General features: G+C 37.2%; 1 protein-coding gene across 1 annotated transcript in view; it reads right to left on the bottom strand.

Annotated features, from left to right (window-relative positions):
* Positions 1–17,160, bottom strand: part of rngtt (RNA guanylyltransferase and 5'-phosphatase) — a 73,499-nt gene that overhangs the window by 21,252 nt on the left and 35,087 nt on the right. Inside the window, exon 12 of the mRNA XM_026341772.1 lies at positions 6,823–6,891. Coding sequence (XP_026197557.1) covers positions 6,823–6,891 — 69 coding nt within the window. The remainder of the gene's footprint in view (positions 1–6,822; positions 6,892–17,160) is intronic.

The raw sequence follows: 17,160 nt of genomic DNA, 5'->3' as shown, positions 1-17,160 counted from the left end.
ATTCCCTCAAAACCACTGGTGTTCGTGGAAGACAAAAAAAAATCTAACTAAAAAAGGAACCAATGCATATCACGATATGCACTGGTTTATCTTTTAACGTGACAGGTCTTACTAAATAATAATCTTGTATTTTTAACTACCCACTTCAGTGCCTGAAATTGGATTGTTTGAGACACATCCCGGCAGGCATTAGTTTATTTGATTGACACTTCAGTCTCCATTAATGCAGTCATCATAGCAACCATGAGTTGTGGAAGAGCAGGCTGACCAAAACTATAACCTTGGTTGTATTTGCAACCAGATGAGTCTGATTAATGTGCATGTAGTCCCCAAAGTCAAACAATTAGGAGCAAGTTGACAATTGGTGAAGCTGACCTTAAAGGTTGATGGAAAACCAAAGCCAATTTTAGAGCTGATGATGGCGCCATATAAAAAGTTAAAGGACCCCCAAAGTAAACACCCTGAGGGGAACATTAATACATAATGTTATTAAATAATATTTATATTATTGCTTGTTCAATATGGAGGTTTGTAGGTAAAAGCTGCCATGAATAAAATTTGGCGCAGTGTTTCTAGTTTATTAGATTTATCTGATATGAATACTGAACCTCTCCTTCACTATTTCTTTGAAATGTTTTGACTTTTGGGAGACATTAGTCAGAAGTTAACTAATGGTAACTAAATTAACTGTTGCTCAAACATTTGAAAGCTTTAAATAAAGCAAAGATTTGTCAATATCTAACTGCAGTGACGGTTCATGTTCAACATCAAAAGGCTGACAGCTGTATGCATGCCATTATTAACAGATGTAGTGGATATGACAAATAATATCAGAAGATACCCACAATAAAGACAAGCTTAGTAAATGTAAAACATTTAATTCGATTCAAGAAAAAGAAACTTGATGCAGTGTGTGATTTAAGATAAGCCCTTTGATTACACTGTTTTCTAAAGTCTCATTTCAATAAGAGCCTTTTGCTCCAAGGCAGACTTGTTTAAGTGTGCTGCGGATTATAGACAAAAGGCTGGACAAGTCCAATAAATCTGTTCCCCAGAGAAAAGCTCCCCTTGGTATAGTTTAGATAGACTGGTCTGTTTCTATGAGTTACACTGACAGTGTGTACAGTCAATGTGTTTGTTTTTCTGAAGGGTTTTGGTGTGAATGAGCAAAAATGGTGCACTGACATAAAAGATTTGTCTCCGAATAAACAGGGTTGAGGAATACAGAAGCGGGGGAGGTTAAGGAGTAAATCTTGAGTAAATGGTCTACAGATATGACACATAGACACTCTGAAGAATAGCAAAGCCCACATAAAATGATTATACTGATTTATGAACCACATAAAACGTGCAATAACCAATGATGTGGCCTCACAAACTCACATATCTGTCTCAGATAATCACAATATGATTCAACTTCACTGGCTCTAAAATTGATATGAATCACATCTTCTGTACCGACTTGGGTTTTTGAGAAGATCTAAAATTTTTCAAACAAAGAGGGAACAAAAAGTCTTCTTTGAACAGAGATCACCATCTGGAGTGCTCTCCCATAAGCAATTCTGCCATCTGCGGCAATGGTTCTGTTATAAATTCAAAATCTGTGCTGTTCCCTAAACAAAGAAAACATATTCAAGGGCACCATGTGTTGAGAAAGATAACACACCCAGTGGCTGTGAGCTGCAGTGGCAACCTTTGTGCTAATATTAATGGACATTCAGAGCAGCAAGACCCTGCTGAGATTAACCCCGAGACCACCCTAATCCAATTCACACAAGAGGAGATTAACATTGCACTGGTTGGTGTAAAGGTTGACAGAAATCAATGACTTTGGGAAACAATCTCAATGTGAGGCAGTGCTACTGGCTCTTTATGTAAGCTTGTTGCTTGTACTGTTTGTTGTACTGCATTTGCAGTAAACTGCTGTGAATGTGCCTTTAATAAATTTGTAATGACTAATGAGCTTATAAAATGAAGTCTTAAACAGAAGAAAAAATCTGTGTCTTACTTTAGCAATGTTGTTAGTTGTCTTCCTCAAAACTGATTTGAAAACCTAAACTTACACAGGACATCTGTAGATAATGAATACAGAGTTACTGTGTGTTATATTCATGCCAGCTTACAATAATGTTATATAGCTATAATAGGATGTTAAGGGTGTCCTTGCATCATAAATCAAAACAAACATAGCTGCATAAAATGGTAGAGGTGGACCCCAAACCTAATTCCACTTACATTAATTACAATGCTGACATGCTCAAGTTTACTATGTATATTGTTTACTATTAAATAATGCTGCTATATACTATATGGAAAATCAAGGGACTGCCAGAGTAATCACCTTTCATTCTGAGTGTCGGTTGAATATCTATATATGAATGCGTTGCCTTCAATTTCAAGGCAATGCTTCCAATAGTTGTTAAAACCAAAGATGGACAATCAGTGCTAAAAGCTAGATGTCTATATTGGGCCTTGCTAACGGTAACAACAGTGCAAGAACTGAAGAGTCACTCGCATTAATGCACCCAAATGTTTGCTCGAGCATTAATAGACAGCCACTCCCAGATGACTTGGATGGGAAGCGCACTCAACAGTGCATAATTCATGTGAGTGGTGACAAAAGGCAACAACTTTGAATCCTTGATAATAAAGGTAAATTAAAGAGAGGGGAAAAACAATGCCTCAAATAAAAATGTGCTTATAGATGAAGAAAATGGTGACACATAGAGCTTCTTCACAGCTCAACGTGTTACCTTTCACTACTCCCCATCCCTTATAAATAATGTCTTATTTACATAGGCTGGCATATCAACAAGATCTCAAATAAGAGCCACAGTGTCAATCAATAATTCAAGCTAAAGGTCAAAAAAGTAAATGCATTTTAAAAAGTCAATTAATTCAGTAAACTACACAATTCCTCTTTGCAAGGTGACCAGAATAATGTGGGTGGTGTGCAAATGCACTGATTATGCACAGCTCATTATTGGTGACTGTCTTTTGGTGTGTCCTGCAGACAAAACAGATTAATGGCAACCATAAATACCTTATATTGCTAAGTCACAGTCACACAATTGATTTCATAACATTCATTTTCAAACATTTTATTAAATCTTTTCTCATAAGAAGCGACAGTTCAACTGGAAAAACTCCAAGAAACGCTATTGGAGCTCGCCTTCATATTTGGCTCATTCCTTAATATTTTGCTGTAGATTTTTAATTACCTCTTGGAACATAGTATTTTAATGCCATTTATTATTGTGCTGAACTATTTTTATTTGGTGCAGACAATCACATAAGAATAATTAACAATTTGTTATTGAAAATTAAATCAATTTTCAGGAAAGTTTTCAGGTTATTAATATTTGCATTTTAGGTGCTATATTGTTTATGTTACCTTTGTATCAGCAGGCCTGTTGCTGTTAAAGATCGTTTTTACTTTTTAACTTTGTTTCTGCTGCTATATGTAACTGCACATAGGGTCTGTTGACACGATACCCAGGCCACTGTGGTTAGAGTCATGTAAATGAATCTAATGTAGTCTGAGTAATTATTGTTGGTTTCTTATAAAAATCCTTTGTTATGTTTCTGCTTAGATACTCCATCTATGGCAGAGTCATAAAACAAATCTCTGTTTAATTGTTTAATGCAGGCACTGTATTAGGAAAGTAAAGCAAGACACTGTTACATAATATATTCTGTTGTAATTTCACATCAGATGGCCGACTATTTGCATCATCATTTAGTCACATTAGGCTTGCCAGCTTTTTATACCCGGCCTGTTTGTTTGAGCGGCTGTTCAGACAGGAACCAGCTGCTGATATTCAAGAGTTTTCCTTCTGCCTTCTGTCAGATTTATGAAACTGCTGAACATCTTAACGAGAGGTGATTTGATCACAAATCAGACACATAAAGCCTAGACTGGACACATGGAATAGCTCTGCGAATGGTGGTAATTTTTTAAATCAACTGTGTATCATGCACAGCTTTCCACCCAATTCAAAAGCAAGAATTACAATAAGGGGGATGAAAAAAGACACCTGCCGACAAAACTTGACTCATTTGAACAATGTCCTGTCAACGCAATCAGTTCTCTTGACAGAATATTTGCACATTTAGCCCAGCTGATTCTATTTCTGCTTGTGGAACATTGATCATGTCGAAACAGGCACTTGCTAAAACAAATGACAAATCCTGGTTGATAGTTGGTTCCTAATCCATGACTGAGAAATGGATGGTGTTGCTGCAATTTCCACAACAGGTCCAATAACTGGCACAGACATCCAAACATCCAGAGGGCCTCTGTGCTTCGAACACCTTTCTCTAGACCAGTTTTTCATCATCAATCAAACTCACAAAGGCAGCAGATAATATGAACCTAAATCAATGGCTGGCTGCACCAAAAACAGCAACCTTTCTACACAAAGGATTGTGTATAATGTGGAAACTCCATACTGCCTCCTAAAAATATCTCTAAAGAAATACATAACTTTCACACATTCCCCCAAATACACTGTACAATTTTCTTAACAAAAAATTAATTGTTTAAATGAGAAAACTCCATCTAATTAGCATAACATAACTCATTCTTTGGGTTAAAAATGCAGCACTTTCACATGAAACAACCAAAATGTTGGTTAACATCCAAACGCCTTAAAAGCACGTATCCACACAAATAAGACATTTATGGTTCAGGATTTATCAAAAATGACGGATCAATTAACCAAGTTCAGTCTCCTTGGAGAGAGAGAAAGTGCAGATGTGTAAACCTGCATCTGCCAAATTTTATTCCTCATATCTTGGGAAATGTAGCAATGGAAAGGCTGTGGTCAAAGTTATACACTGTGTGAAAATTACTTTATAGCAATTTACTAAACCCAATGAGGAGTGAAGAGCTGACAATACACAACAACGAGGGAGAAACACAGTGAATATTATTTTTTTTAAAACAATACCAATAATTTTCCAAGGTGCTAATGGGGCACCTGGTCACTTTCCATCAAATCCATTAAATAGGGGATGGAGTAGAGCATATAAAAAAAGCTGTTCATACTAACAATGCATAGTAATGTAATATTTCTACAAGTTGTGCTCCTAGCAAGCACTTGCAAGATAACATTTTATTATTATTTATTATGGTTAGTTTTAGTATTTAGTGAAATGTCCCTTGTTCCTTGTCTTATAACACCTTTTAAAGCTACTTTTGAGATTATTTATTATTTATTACTTTTGGCTTTTTGGAAAGCTTATAGATTATAAACCAAAGTTTTGAATCAAGGAAAGAAACACAGCACTATTTTTTTCTGTGCTTCTCTGAATTTCAAACAGAATCAACAAATTGTATAGTTATGATTAGAATTATAATTTGAGCTTCATAAATTAGCATCTTTAATAACCCAAGGTGCTGAGAAGTACTTTGGAATACTACACCTTATTTAGACTGCCTCGATTTTAACTAATCCAACTTAAGCGTTAGTCGATATAATTTATAAAATTTCAACATACTCTGGACAATGTAGCCTCCATACTGTACTCCTGATAGTGGAATTTTTATAATTAGACTTTAAGCTGCTTATTCTGTCCCGTGAAAACTGGCAACATTAAAAGGTTCACAGCAATCCTGGTAACCATCTCAGACACTGAGGGGGAATACAAGAAAGGTAGCAAAGCATCACAATCACACGGGGTAAAAAATCTCTGCAATGCCATTAGTGGATTAAAATTCATTTTGTGCTTAAAGCCACAACCCAGGCAGAAAGGTCAAAGCACATGTCTAAAAAATAAACCTAACTGAAGAAATGAGAGACTGCGCAATTCTTTGTCATGCAAATGTATTGCTGCTATTACTCCCTTTCCTGCTCAAAGGTGTGCTGGCATACTACTGGATTTATGTTACGTACAATATAATACTTCGTGTAAAACCCAGTTGAATTTGGGTCTTTGAGTGTATTACAGGTGTAAAGATATAATATTAATGGCATAGACCAAAGTTATTTTCTGCTGTCCAACCAAGGCCATTTCTGTCGTAACACAAACTGCCATGTGTCTAGTTTATTGCACTCTCTTATAGAGAGGGATGCGTTCATGAAATTATATAGAAGTGTGGTTTACTTTACAATAACAGTGGACAAGACTGATAGAGAGAGAGACAAATTTTGGGTGGTAATGGCCAGCTGTTACTACCACGTGCCGTTTCTAATTTCTTATGTTGCCGCTTGGTAGGGAAAAAAAAAGGTAGTGGCTGATAGAGTTGGGAACCAAAACTTGGTTAAAAATTAGAACCGAATCCAAAATGGAAAGTATCAGGTATGTACAGAAAAAAATTCAATTCTAGTTCGGCCTATCAGTTCCGAACCAATGCTGCGCTAGTGTTACAAGCTTAACAGTGCATGAAAGAAGGTGCAAAGAAAAATGTCAAAAGGTTGGCTTCACTTTACTTCTCAAACTAAGTCTGGTTGGTCACATCGGACCAACCGTTTAAGGCAGCACAGAATCGATGTCCAACACTTTATGGTGTTTGACAGTTTATGGTCTACGAAGCCCGAGTGTCCTATCAACCGGTAGAACTATCTCACAGGCTGTTTCAGGAGAGCCAGGGACAGTTAGCCACAACAATTTCCATTCTCCTTGGAAATAAAGGGAATACTGAGGACTGTCATAGAGGGGCAATTGTGGTGAAAGGGCCACATCCTTTCTCAGTTGTTCATTCTCTATCATTTCAGTAATATTAGGCAAGGTAAAAAAAGAAGAGACAGTGTTACTGGTGCTGTCAAATTGCTGCAAAAATGATAGACATAATAGAGTCATACATAGTTGGAAGCTTACCCCACATGGCTGGAAGATAAGTCCATCAACTTCGTGGCTGACCTGGGATGTGAAGCTGCCTTCCAGGAGCTGAAAATTAAAAAACCCAAGATTTCACTCAAGCAGAATTTCTAAATTACAAGACGGGCAGCATGAAATTACACTGGTTTAAGTCAATGGTAGAGTTCGCCAAAAATATCTAGACGTTAGTAAGTAAGAGAAGTATTGAGTTCCTGCATAGCTTGAAGGGTTATAATTGACAGATTCAGCATTAAGCATAGACCTGATGCATAATCTTAATTCATCAAAACATGAAACTAAGTACGAAAGTGCTTAAAGTAAGAATCAGTAACTTCACAGACCAGGTTGACGACAAGACTACAAACAAACTGCTGAGGTCCTGATGACTGAAAAGGCTGGGTTTCATCTCTTCCATTAAAATCAACAGCCAAGCATCACAGCTGTTGCAGAGAAACCTACGACACCACATTAGATCAGAGATGCCCAGGGAATGTGACAGAGCAACAGTACAATAAAAGCACATTTTCTACATCATGAAACACATCAATAGCCCTGGCAACTGCGGCAAGGATATTAGAGGCACTAAAATAAGGCTGAATATAATAACTGTATATGGAAACAGATGAAGAAATCCCTCAAGTTAAGAATGGTTTTGTTCCATTCTCCAATCCTCTGCATGCAAATGCATGTTATGCATTTTTGGCAATAGAATGGTGGGAAAATAGCTAATTTATTCATTTTATTTTAATTAAATTTATAACAGTAAAGTGTGCAGGGCTGGAATATTTTCCGAAGTAACTGTACAGTATATGAAAGAGAACAAGGTTGGATGTTAGAATAGTATGGTTGCAGTTTAATTCAAAACACAGTGTGAGACAGAAGCTAAATTGTACAACATCAAGGTTTCTCTAAAGCCAAATTTGAAAAGAAGATTCTTTTTATGCCTAGAAACAGAAGTGACAAAGTGAGGATGGCAGCCAGGGTTAGGTGACTGCTTCATATTTCAAAATGAAAGAAACTGGAATGCTAGATTTGCAAATCAATATTTGAATGATGTACATATTAGATGTAGCTATGATGCAGCTATGTGATAATTTAACCATATTACTTTTTCTAAACTATAATAGTGCATGTTTTCGTGTTTGTGTTAATAGATTACAAATCTGATGTTCTGAGTTTAAATCCATACCGCACTGGTGTGAAGAGAAACCTGCTGCCGCTCCTTGGAAGATAGAAAATCAATCTAAAAACATATCATATGCCTCGGAAAATGTCTGACAGTAATATAATACCAATTGTCAAATCTAATATTTATGTACACAAAGTAGAATCTGATCTAACTACACCAGTAACCACTGATTATCAATTGGCAAATAAGAACTATGACTCAAAAAACAAACAACAGTCTGAGCAAGTATTGCAATAATATGAACTATACCCTTCTTTAGCAGCTATGTGTAATGGAAAACATGTACCCACAGAGGAATATCATCTTTCTCTGCAGTTGCTCTGAGCTCTCCTGGGCATTTTATGGTTCAGCTTTATATTCTGAACTTTGGGACACTGCTGTTGCACTGCACCCTACTGACCAAGAAAAAGGAATAGCTCAAAACTGTAAAAAGATAAATGCAAAAGAATATAGTTTTGTCATACCCTGTAGGATTACTGTGTAGTTACATCAGAGGATTTTTTTTTACTTTTAAAAACTTTTACTAATCTGTTCTGTTCTTTATGTTCTTTCAGAAGGACAAATATACAGTGTTTAGTCAAGCACTAAATGGCCTTGGTCAATAAAACTGAAAGTGCATTAGTGCACTACAGCAGATATCAGGTAACATACCCAACCCATCAAGATGAGCTAAAACAGAAAGCAATGCATTTTAGCTGTGCAGGAAAGTACTGAAAGGTGGAACAACAATATTGCATTCAGAGTGACTTTTTATATCATACCATACAGTGGCTAAAGGAAGTACCTTTACTTTATGTGTTGTAGATTTATAAACCTTGAATGTTTTTCTCCTTATATTACATATTTTGCTTGCCAGCCTGTGCCAATGTAAATGTTAATAAATTAAAACCTCAAAGTGAAGCAACTGTACTTTCATGCCCTTTGCAGTGCTACAAACTGTGGTCAAATGCATCTAATTTGCTTTAATTACCACTGAGATGTGTGGAGAACTTGATTGAAGTCCACTTGTGGCAAATGGGATAGATTGAACAAGGTTTAGAAAAGCATATACAGGTGTATATACAGTTCAAACTGTATGTTAGAACGCTTGAGCTGATCTGCATCTACATAATATTACTGTGAAGAAAGACAAGATGTCTCATGTCATCTTTCTGAAGCCACTGTATCTTGTGTCCTCTCTGAATTATTAAGAATTATATGATTACATTTACTTAACAACTCCTGCATCTCTGCGCTCACTGTCTGGCCTTGACATTTCAATCGGACACTCTAAGTGTGTTTTGACCAGGAGATAGCAAAGTGTTCAACCAATATGAATACTGTCAACAATCATTACAGCCAAGATACACTCACCATGCAACAGATTACAGATCATCATCATCTGTCTTTGTGCTGCTTGGAGATGAACCAAATTATTACCTTAATCATATATACAAGAAAGGGTGTAGTGTAGCATAACTTCATTTGTACTTAATGCAATAGAATGGACATGGACAGCAGCACACTAAGCATGTAAGAAACAAAGCCTTTTCTGTGAAAAATACCTCTGACATGTATTCTTTTTAGCATTAGACCAAATTGGTCCGCAGTGGATAACACATTTAGTCATTCACTAAAATTCTCTTTGATGTGAGCAAATGCTGATGTATAATACATCACATAATGTTTGCTACATGATAGGACACCATGTTTTGAATGAACACTGACACTGGCATGAATACACCAAGGTGAAATTAACATAAAGCTTGTCCTAATGGCATGTCTTCATGCCACATTCAGGATAGCATGTGTTCAGCCAGGTTCTTTTATTAGAGCACATTTCATTTTCTAGTATACAACCAGCATTTACTATAGCACTTGAAGTATTATTAGAAACTGAAATCTTTGTTGTTGGGTAAATTAACAACTCAATTAATGCAAAGCTGATTCTTAAAAAAACATTTTGAATTCTTTACTTACAGTCTCGCCAATTGTCCTAAAATCCAAACATACTGTATCTGTGCCCCATGCAAATCAACATTGTTCCACAGCACTACTGGTGGTCAAAAACTGCACATTTGATAGCAAACAAAACAACAAGTGCCAAGACATTCTTCTGCTGTCTTTACAGTTCTAATGCATTTGCTCCCCTCTGCCCTGCTGTTATTATTAACTGGCCCTTATCTCAGCCATGTACTCTTTTGTTGAGATGTTACTTTTAGCCCATGATGGTCTGAGGTTTGTGAGTTGTGGTGTAAGCAACAAACACAAAAATTGAACTGCACTATATAAAATGTATTTAAAAAAAAAAATACAGACACATCGTACAAATCATACAACTTACTGCTGAGAAAATCTATGTTGTAAAGATATATACTAGTGCCTGCAGGACAATTAATGAGAATTTCTAATTTCTAGAACAGAACCTCAATTACTAATCTACTCAGTTCTTAGTAAACATGAGCTGTACTAGATTTGAGGAAAGCTGTGGACTACAGCTCTCTAGTTGGAAAGCACAGGCTTTTAATGCAGTAAAATACTATATGTCTGTTATACCACTGAATGATTTCACATATCCACAACATACTTTAGTGTTAAACATCACATTTTTTCAGAAGTGCTACAAGGAAGTAAGCAAGTCATCAGCCTTTAGAGGAGCGCTGCATACTTTTATCTAAAGGAACAGAACACTGCTCGCTCTCTCCTGCATCTGCGAAGAAATAAGAGCAACATCAGTGCTCTCCAGAATGACGAATGAGTCACAGCAGATCACACAAAGCTTGACTATCATGCTGACATGGAGAAGGCAAATAGCCAGACTAAAAAGAACTGGTGCCTTCATGAGGGAATGGCATGTAGGCGGTAAGATCTGGGAGTTCCATTTCAGTTCTCTTGCCATCTTAGCACACCCACCCACCACCTTCGATGAGCACAGTGAACCTTGGTTGGAGATGAGCAGAAAGAAGACTTCCACACGCACATCCTCTGTACAGTAAGGAAGTTCCTTGGAGCGATAAGCAGAGAGGGGGCACCAACCCTGCTTTCGTGGTAAACCTCTTTAGGAAGGAAACATAGCTGTGCCTGGTACAGTAGGGTTATGTAGGTGGAGGCAAATAGAAAAGCCCCATTGAGAGATCAAGCTTACAATGGACACTACAAGGCAGGACAATGGAAGCGCTTGGGGTGACAAATCAACCCATCACGTGCAAAGTAATGTCTTTCCTCTTGAGAGGATAAAAGCCTAAGTGATGGAAGTCAAACCATTTTTCTCTCAGGGTTTCATGTTTAGGCTCATTTCATAAAAAGACACTGACAGATGATATCTAGCTTGGTAGCATTATAATGACATGGAGTATGGACTCCCACATACAGGTATGTGGCCTATACAGAGCAAAGACTGATTTCATTAGAGGGACAACTGTGACTAATTGTGCTGTACCTTGAGCAATTATATATAAAAAATTGTAAAATCAAGATATACAAGGATACAAAAAACACTAAATAAAGCCAGACATGCAACCTAAAGAGCAAAACTACATTAACAGCTTTGAAATGCTGCGTGTGACATATGACAAGTGCTCACACAAAACCTAAATGCAACTACCAAGATCTAGTTGTGCAGAGAGAATATAAAATCCTTAAGTGCTGAAAGCAACAGTGAGCACAATTTCATAAAATTAGATTTACAATAGGCAACTGACTGCAACTAGTATGCAGACAACATTAGCTACAAAGCCCCATATGCAGCAAGCTGCAACACATTGTGTGTTATGACACCTGTTGATTAAGGCAGGCATTGAATATTTTTCTGTCCACCACATCATTAAAACAACCAGGTGCTGTTAATATTGTGACCAATTGGCGCAATGCTTTTGACGAGCAGTGGACAAAACAATCTCACCTGAAGATCATTATTTTACTACTAAATGAATGTGCAGATGAAAATGTTGTATCAACTGCCATTGTTAAGGTTAAGAATGAACTCAGACTGTGTAATGTGATTCAATATGGACTAGAAGTCCTTGAACTACCATAAAAAAAAAAGAACATTTTAACTTCTACATTTCCATGACAACTGAGCAAACTGCATTTGCTGACAAAGATCATGTGATTCAATCAAAAGCTCCAGAACACCTACTAAATGGAGCTTAAGAAGTTCAACTGCATGCATGCATGCATGCATGCGATTTTAGTATCATATATTTGAAATATTTTTTCATTTCATTGTCTATTACTATGCAGCCTGCAGGTAAGCAGCATAATGCAGCATGAGCTCATTAACAAAACCATTTTTATAATATCGGAAGCTTTTCCTAAGAACACCTGGACTGATTTTATACTCTTTCCATTCCTGAAGCTTTGTGTTTTCCTGCTGTCTGCTCATCCTCATTGCTCTGAGGAGGTTTAGGTGCGGGGGCTGAATCAAAGGCAGATGGATTGATATTCCAGTCAGACCACAGGGCTGTTGCTAGAGGCTTCTTTCAAGCCTAATGTGAATTGCCCTGTGAAGCCAGTGTTCACTTCCCTAATAAACGAGAAGCCCACATCAGAGTGTGTTGGCAGGTCTACTAACCACTGGCTGGCCCACAGTTAAAGTAAGGTTACATAGTCTGGAGTTAAGTGTCTTGGAAAATTTGTCATTAAATGGATTCTGGTTGATAAAACACAATCAAGATAAACGTACTCATTTGACAGATTCATTAGTGATGACACAGAAAATACAGCGACATTAACACTTTGGGGAATAAACTAATAAGAGATAGCATAAGAGTAGAACAGATCAGAACGATGTGAAATATCAGGGTACAGCGTGAAATTGAATGGAGGTATAAAGAGAACCTGTGAAAAACTGTACAGGTGCTCTAAAAAATCATTGCTCTAAAATATTCTAATCAGAGTAAATGTCATGGGATCTTTCATCGTTAAATCTGTCTGTAAAGTTTAATTTCAAGTTAATTCCATTAATGTTCACCACTCACTTTATCATACACATGTGCATGATTGTAATGTTCAAGTACAGCACACAGTAAATGCTGGTGTTGTATTGGCTGCACTATGTACAAAAAATGTTTTTGTGAGGTTGCCTTCTAGTTCAAAACCACCGCAAAGTAGAACCACAATAAAAAACATGGTTGAATTGATATAGTACCTCTGTGACAGCGTCAGTCAAACAGATATTTTGGCTGAGCTGTTGTATTGAACTGCTTTACAGGTGTACTTGTAATATTTCGAAGAAAACTTTTAATAAAATTGCTTCATGGCATGTGACCAGAGTCAAACTTTCTTCTTTCCTGTCACCTGTAAACAGCTACACATGTAAACTACACATTAAATTCATTCTGTGTGTATAGTAATTACTACATAGAAGATAAATCTTTAATTCCCCACCAGGAAAGCTGAGGGTACAGATATTTGAGAGAAAATGGTGACATGGACAATAATATGTGTAATGTCAAAGGAATGAAAAGACAAAGTGGATGGAGGGGGAAGATTTCGGCCAGTCCAAGTATGTGTTTTGCAGTAATCCTGCTAGTAAGACACATCACCAGCTTGTCTCCAGGAGAGACACGATAACCACAAACACACAGCAGTGCCGAGCGCAGCCCACACACTCAGACACATTCAGTCACATTCAGACTACAGACGCAGCCAGTGTAAAGAGGCAACAACCAGGAGGTAGCCCTTCACTGGGCTCCAACAACATGCTGCTTTATCTGCTCAGTGTAAACTGCAATGCAAAAGGTGACCATGGTGCCCTGTGGACTGGAAAATGTCACACTGTATATCATATGATGTGGTCAATACTACACTGTCCAGGGCAACACAGAGGGTGGTTATGTCTCTCTCAGATTTCAGTCAGGCCATGGGAAATACCTAGTATAAAATATGTCCAAATACAATATTATACTCTTTTGGCTACTGTATAAATAGATTAGTTGTATGATTCTTTACACAAAAAGCAAGCAGAACAGAAATAATTTAAGAATATAATATAGAAACAGACATTATAATAATAATTATGGAAACAAAGAATTCTAGATGTTTTACTGTTATTGGAGCAGCTGTGACTATCTTAGATGAATTTATTGTCCAGAGTGAAGCAAGGCAAGGATGTCATGACATTACCAAGGGTCAAACTGAAAAGGCAGGCATGAGACTGAAGGCAGGGAAGGTGGTGACAGATAGAATCAACACAAAGTTTCAAAGAACATCTGAAGAGAGACACACGTTGACCTGACCCAAAGGATGCATGTTTCTATCCTCGAGTACCTTGACACTGAGCCAGGAAGGCACAAGGAGAGCATGCACGCAGAACAAATTAAAAAAGCATCTATGCTCACTATTGGCAAAATATTCAGTCACTCTCTCCAGTAAGTTTGACCTTTACTGTATAGATGTGGTGTGCATCATCAGATGTTGCATAATGTCCTGGAGGCTTTGAAGAAAACTAAAAAATCTCAAAGCAACTGAGGTAAACAAACATTAGTCATCGGAGTCCATGTCGTGTGTTCTTCCAAGCAGCATAAGTCCTTATACAACAGTCAACATGCTCCCCTTGTGAGTGGGTGCAGCAGCATAGACAGAGAGGATGCAGGTGATGAGCTTATTCTTGTATCTATCAGTGGAAAATGGGTGTTTTACCGAGTCCAAGGCCATTACCTTTTTAATATGCAATTAAAACTAAAATTTAAAATATAATTATTAGGGAAAAGGTTAAATAAAACTGAAATACAAGTAACACTGTTTAGGATGATTCCAAAATTGGAAGGTTAATTTGTTAATTGAAAGAGGACCATTCATCAGTGGGTCCCAACCCTTTCTACCAAACTTCATGAGAGAATTGTCAATCAGCTCAAAGATATGAATGTCTGAATATGCAAAGAATTCAGGTCTTTCACAAAAGAAATTACATAATACTGTGAAGAGATTTTGGCACTCTGTAAAACCTCAGTTTGTCAAGGCCAGAAACAGCTTTTTAATATGCGTGACCTTTGAGCCTTCAGTCAGCAATGCATGAATATCCATCATGCTACCATGATCCATACAGTCACATGGGAGGAGTCCTTTGGAAGATTATTGTCACTTAACAGTCCACCACTGCACCAAGAACTGCAACCTGAAAATCAAATACTAAAAATAAGACATTCTGTGCAGAAAAGCAGTCTACTTCTCTTGGTCTGTCAAATGGACTGGTTCTCTCCATCAAAGATAGAAGAGAGGATCAAGACTGTTACACGTACAAAAACCAGCCTCTGTGGTGACACAGGTGTCATGTGAAAGTACTACTGAGATTTCAGAGACATATGCTGCCATCAAGACTTTTCTCAGGACACAGAGTGTGTGTCCTTGAGTGACCTGCCTGCAGTTCAGACGATTAAAAGTATAATTAAAAGCAAAGGTGAAGTAACATGTCTCTGTACTGAATTTTTTTAGTGTTGCAGGCATGCTTTAAAGGGGGAGGTTATTTCTTCTAGTCTGACCATGAAAGAATATTTACATAGAACCGATGACTAAGCCGACTTGAAAGATGAGTTAGGAGAAGATAAAGAGTCTTTGGCCGCCAGAGATCAAAACTTTGGCTATGTACACATAGACCAACGGCTTTGTTTGACAAATGTGAAGACGATGAACCTCGCTGCCGCTTGTCTCAGCTGTGGTGCAACTCTTGCTGCACTCAAAATTATATTTCCAACTGACCTTTCAGAATGTTACACCTTATCTAGAAACATGGCATAACTGCATTTGCAAAGATAAGATTCTGGTTCAATAAAAAAATAAATGTGTATTTAATTATGCATTGGTTTTAAGTTGTGATCTTGCCACTCAAAAAGTGTGCTTATCTGTAGGCAGTTACAGGGTCACACCAAAGGCACAGGTAACATTTGACACACTAAAAAAATATTAATGATGTACTTAGATAGTATTTCTTACTTTTAGAATAAACAAAAAAATCAGAAAACTGAAATTACAAAACATCAGGATAATCTGGAATTGCAATTAAGTCTAAGGATAAAACTTAACCCCACTTAGGAAACCAGTTTGATCGCTATAGATACTAACACATACTAAAATGCACAAGTCAGACAGGTCATAGTGTACTAGATATGACATAGCCCCGCATTTGCATGCAAACACAAAACAGGGGATGACCTTCAAACCGAACTTTCCTTCAAAAGTTTCTAATCAGTTAAGAAACAAATCAATTGTAGAAGCATTAGTTTTAATAAACATGATCCTGTCAATGTCAGGAGGCTATAAGGACAACATAAAACAGCACAATCACAAGATGCTGGCCACCAAAGCCTGACAGAATCTATACTTTTTAAAAAATTTAATTCATAGTTTTCAAGTCACTAGGGCTAGTAGGGTAAAATCCTTGAGAGGAAACTGGTCCTAAAAACCTATTTCACTTCACTGTTTACATTCTCTGGGAACTCAATTCTCTTGGCTGCTTTGAATTCAGTACATGCACTAAGCCTTAAACACCCCTGCTGTGATTAGAGTCTAGCTCTGTGGAAACACAGCAATCCTAAGTTATCTGAGATAACTTTTCAGACCTCTATCCGGATTCAATCTTCATTCAAAAAAGTAGTGCAAGGTGAGATATAAAACTCATTCTCTCCCCATTTTGCCACAATCGGGACTCCTGGTATGAGCTGGGTGACCCAAGTGGTCAACTGGGGTCATATTATTCCCCAATCTCATAAGGGGAAACTTTATTCAGATTAGGGCTAATTTCTTTACAGACATGATAAATGAGCAAAAGCTATTAGATAGTCTGCAATAACCAAATGCAAATTCACAGCACCTTTTAATTTAATTTTGATTTTAACATTACCAATCTGTGACTTTATTAAATATGGATACACCATGAGTCACATTTAATTACTGTATGCCCTGCAAATATTAGGCCTACTCAATGGGGTATACCTCTTTCAGGCTTTCATTTTCAAGAACTGAGAATTACTCATGTTTTATTTACTATAAAATGATTCCTGCTTTGGAGGTAGATTACTCTTACTGGATAAATGCAATGACATTTACATTTAGTCATCTGGCAGACACTTTTATCCAAAAGCGACTAACATGTGTGATACAAGACAAAGGCAGGGAAGTGTAAGGAGGTCTTGATTAAGGACCCCTAATTGAGGTAGGCCAAAGCCGGGATT

This window comes from Anabas testudineus, chromosome 24 (assembly GCF_900324465.2).
Source record: "Anabas testudineus chromosome 24, fAnaTes1.2, whole genome shotgun sequence".
Taxonomy (NCBI): Eukaryota; Metazoa; Chordata; class Actinopteri; order Anabantiformes; family Anabantidae; genus Anabas; species Anabas testudineus.
Note: the sequence above shows the minus strand (reverse complement) of the source record. Positions and strands in the feature narration are given on the sequence as shown.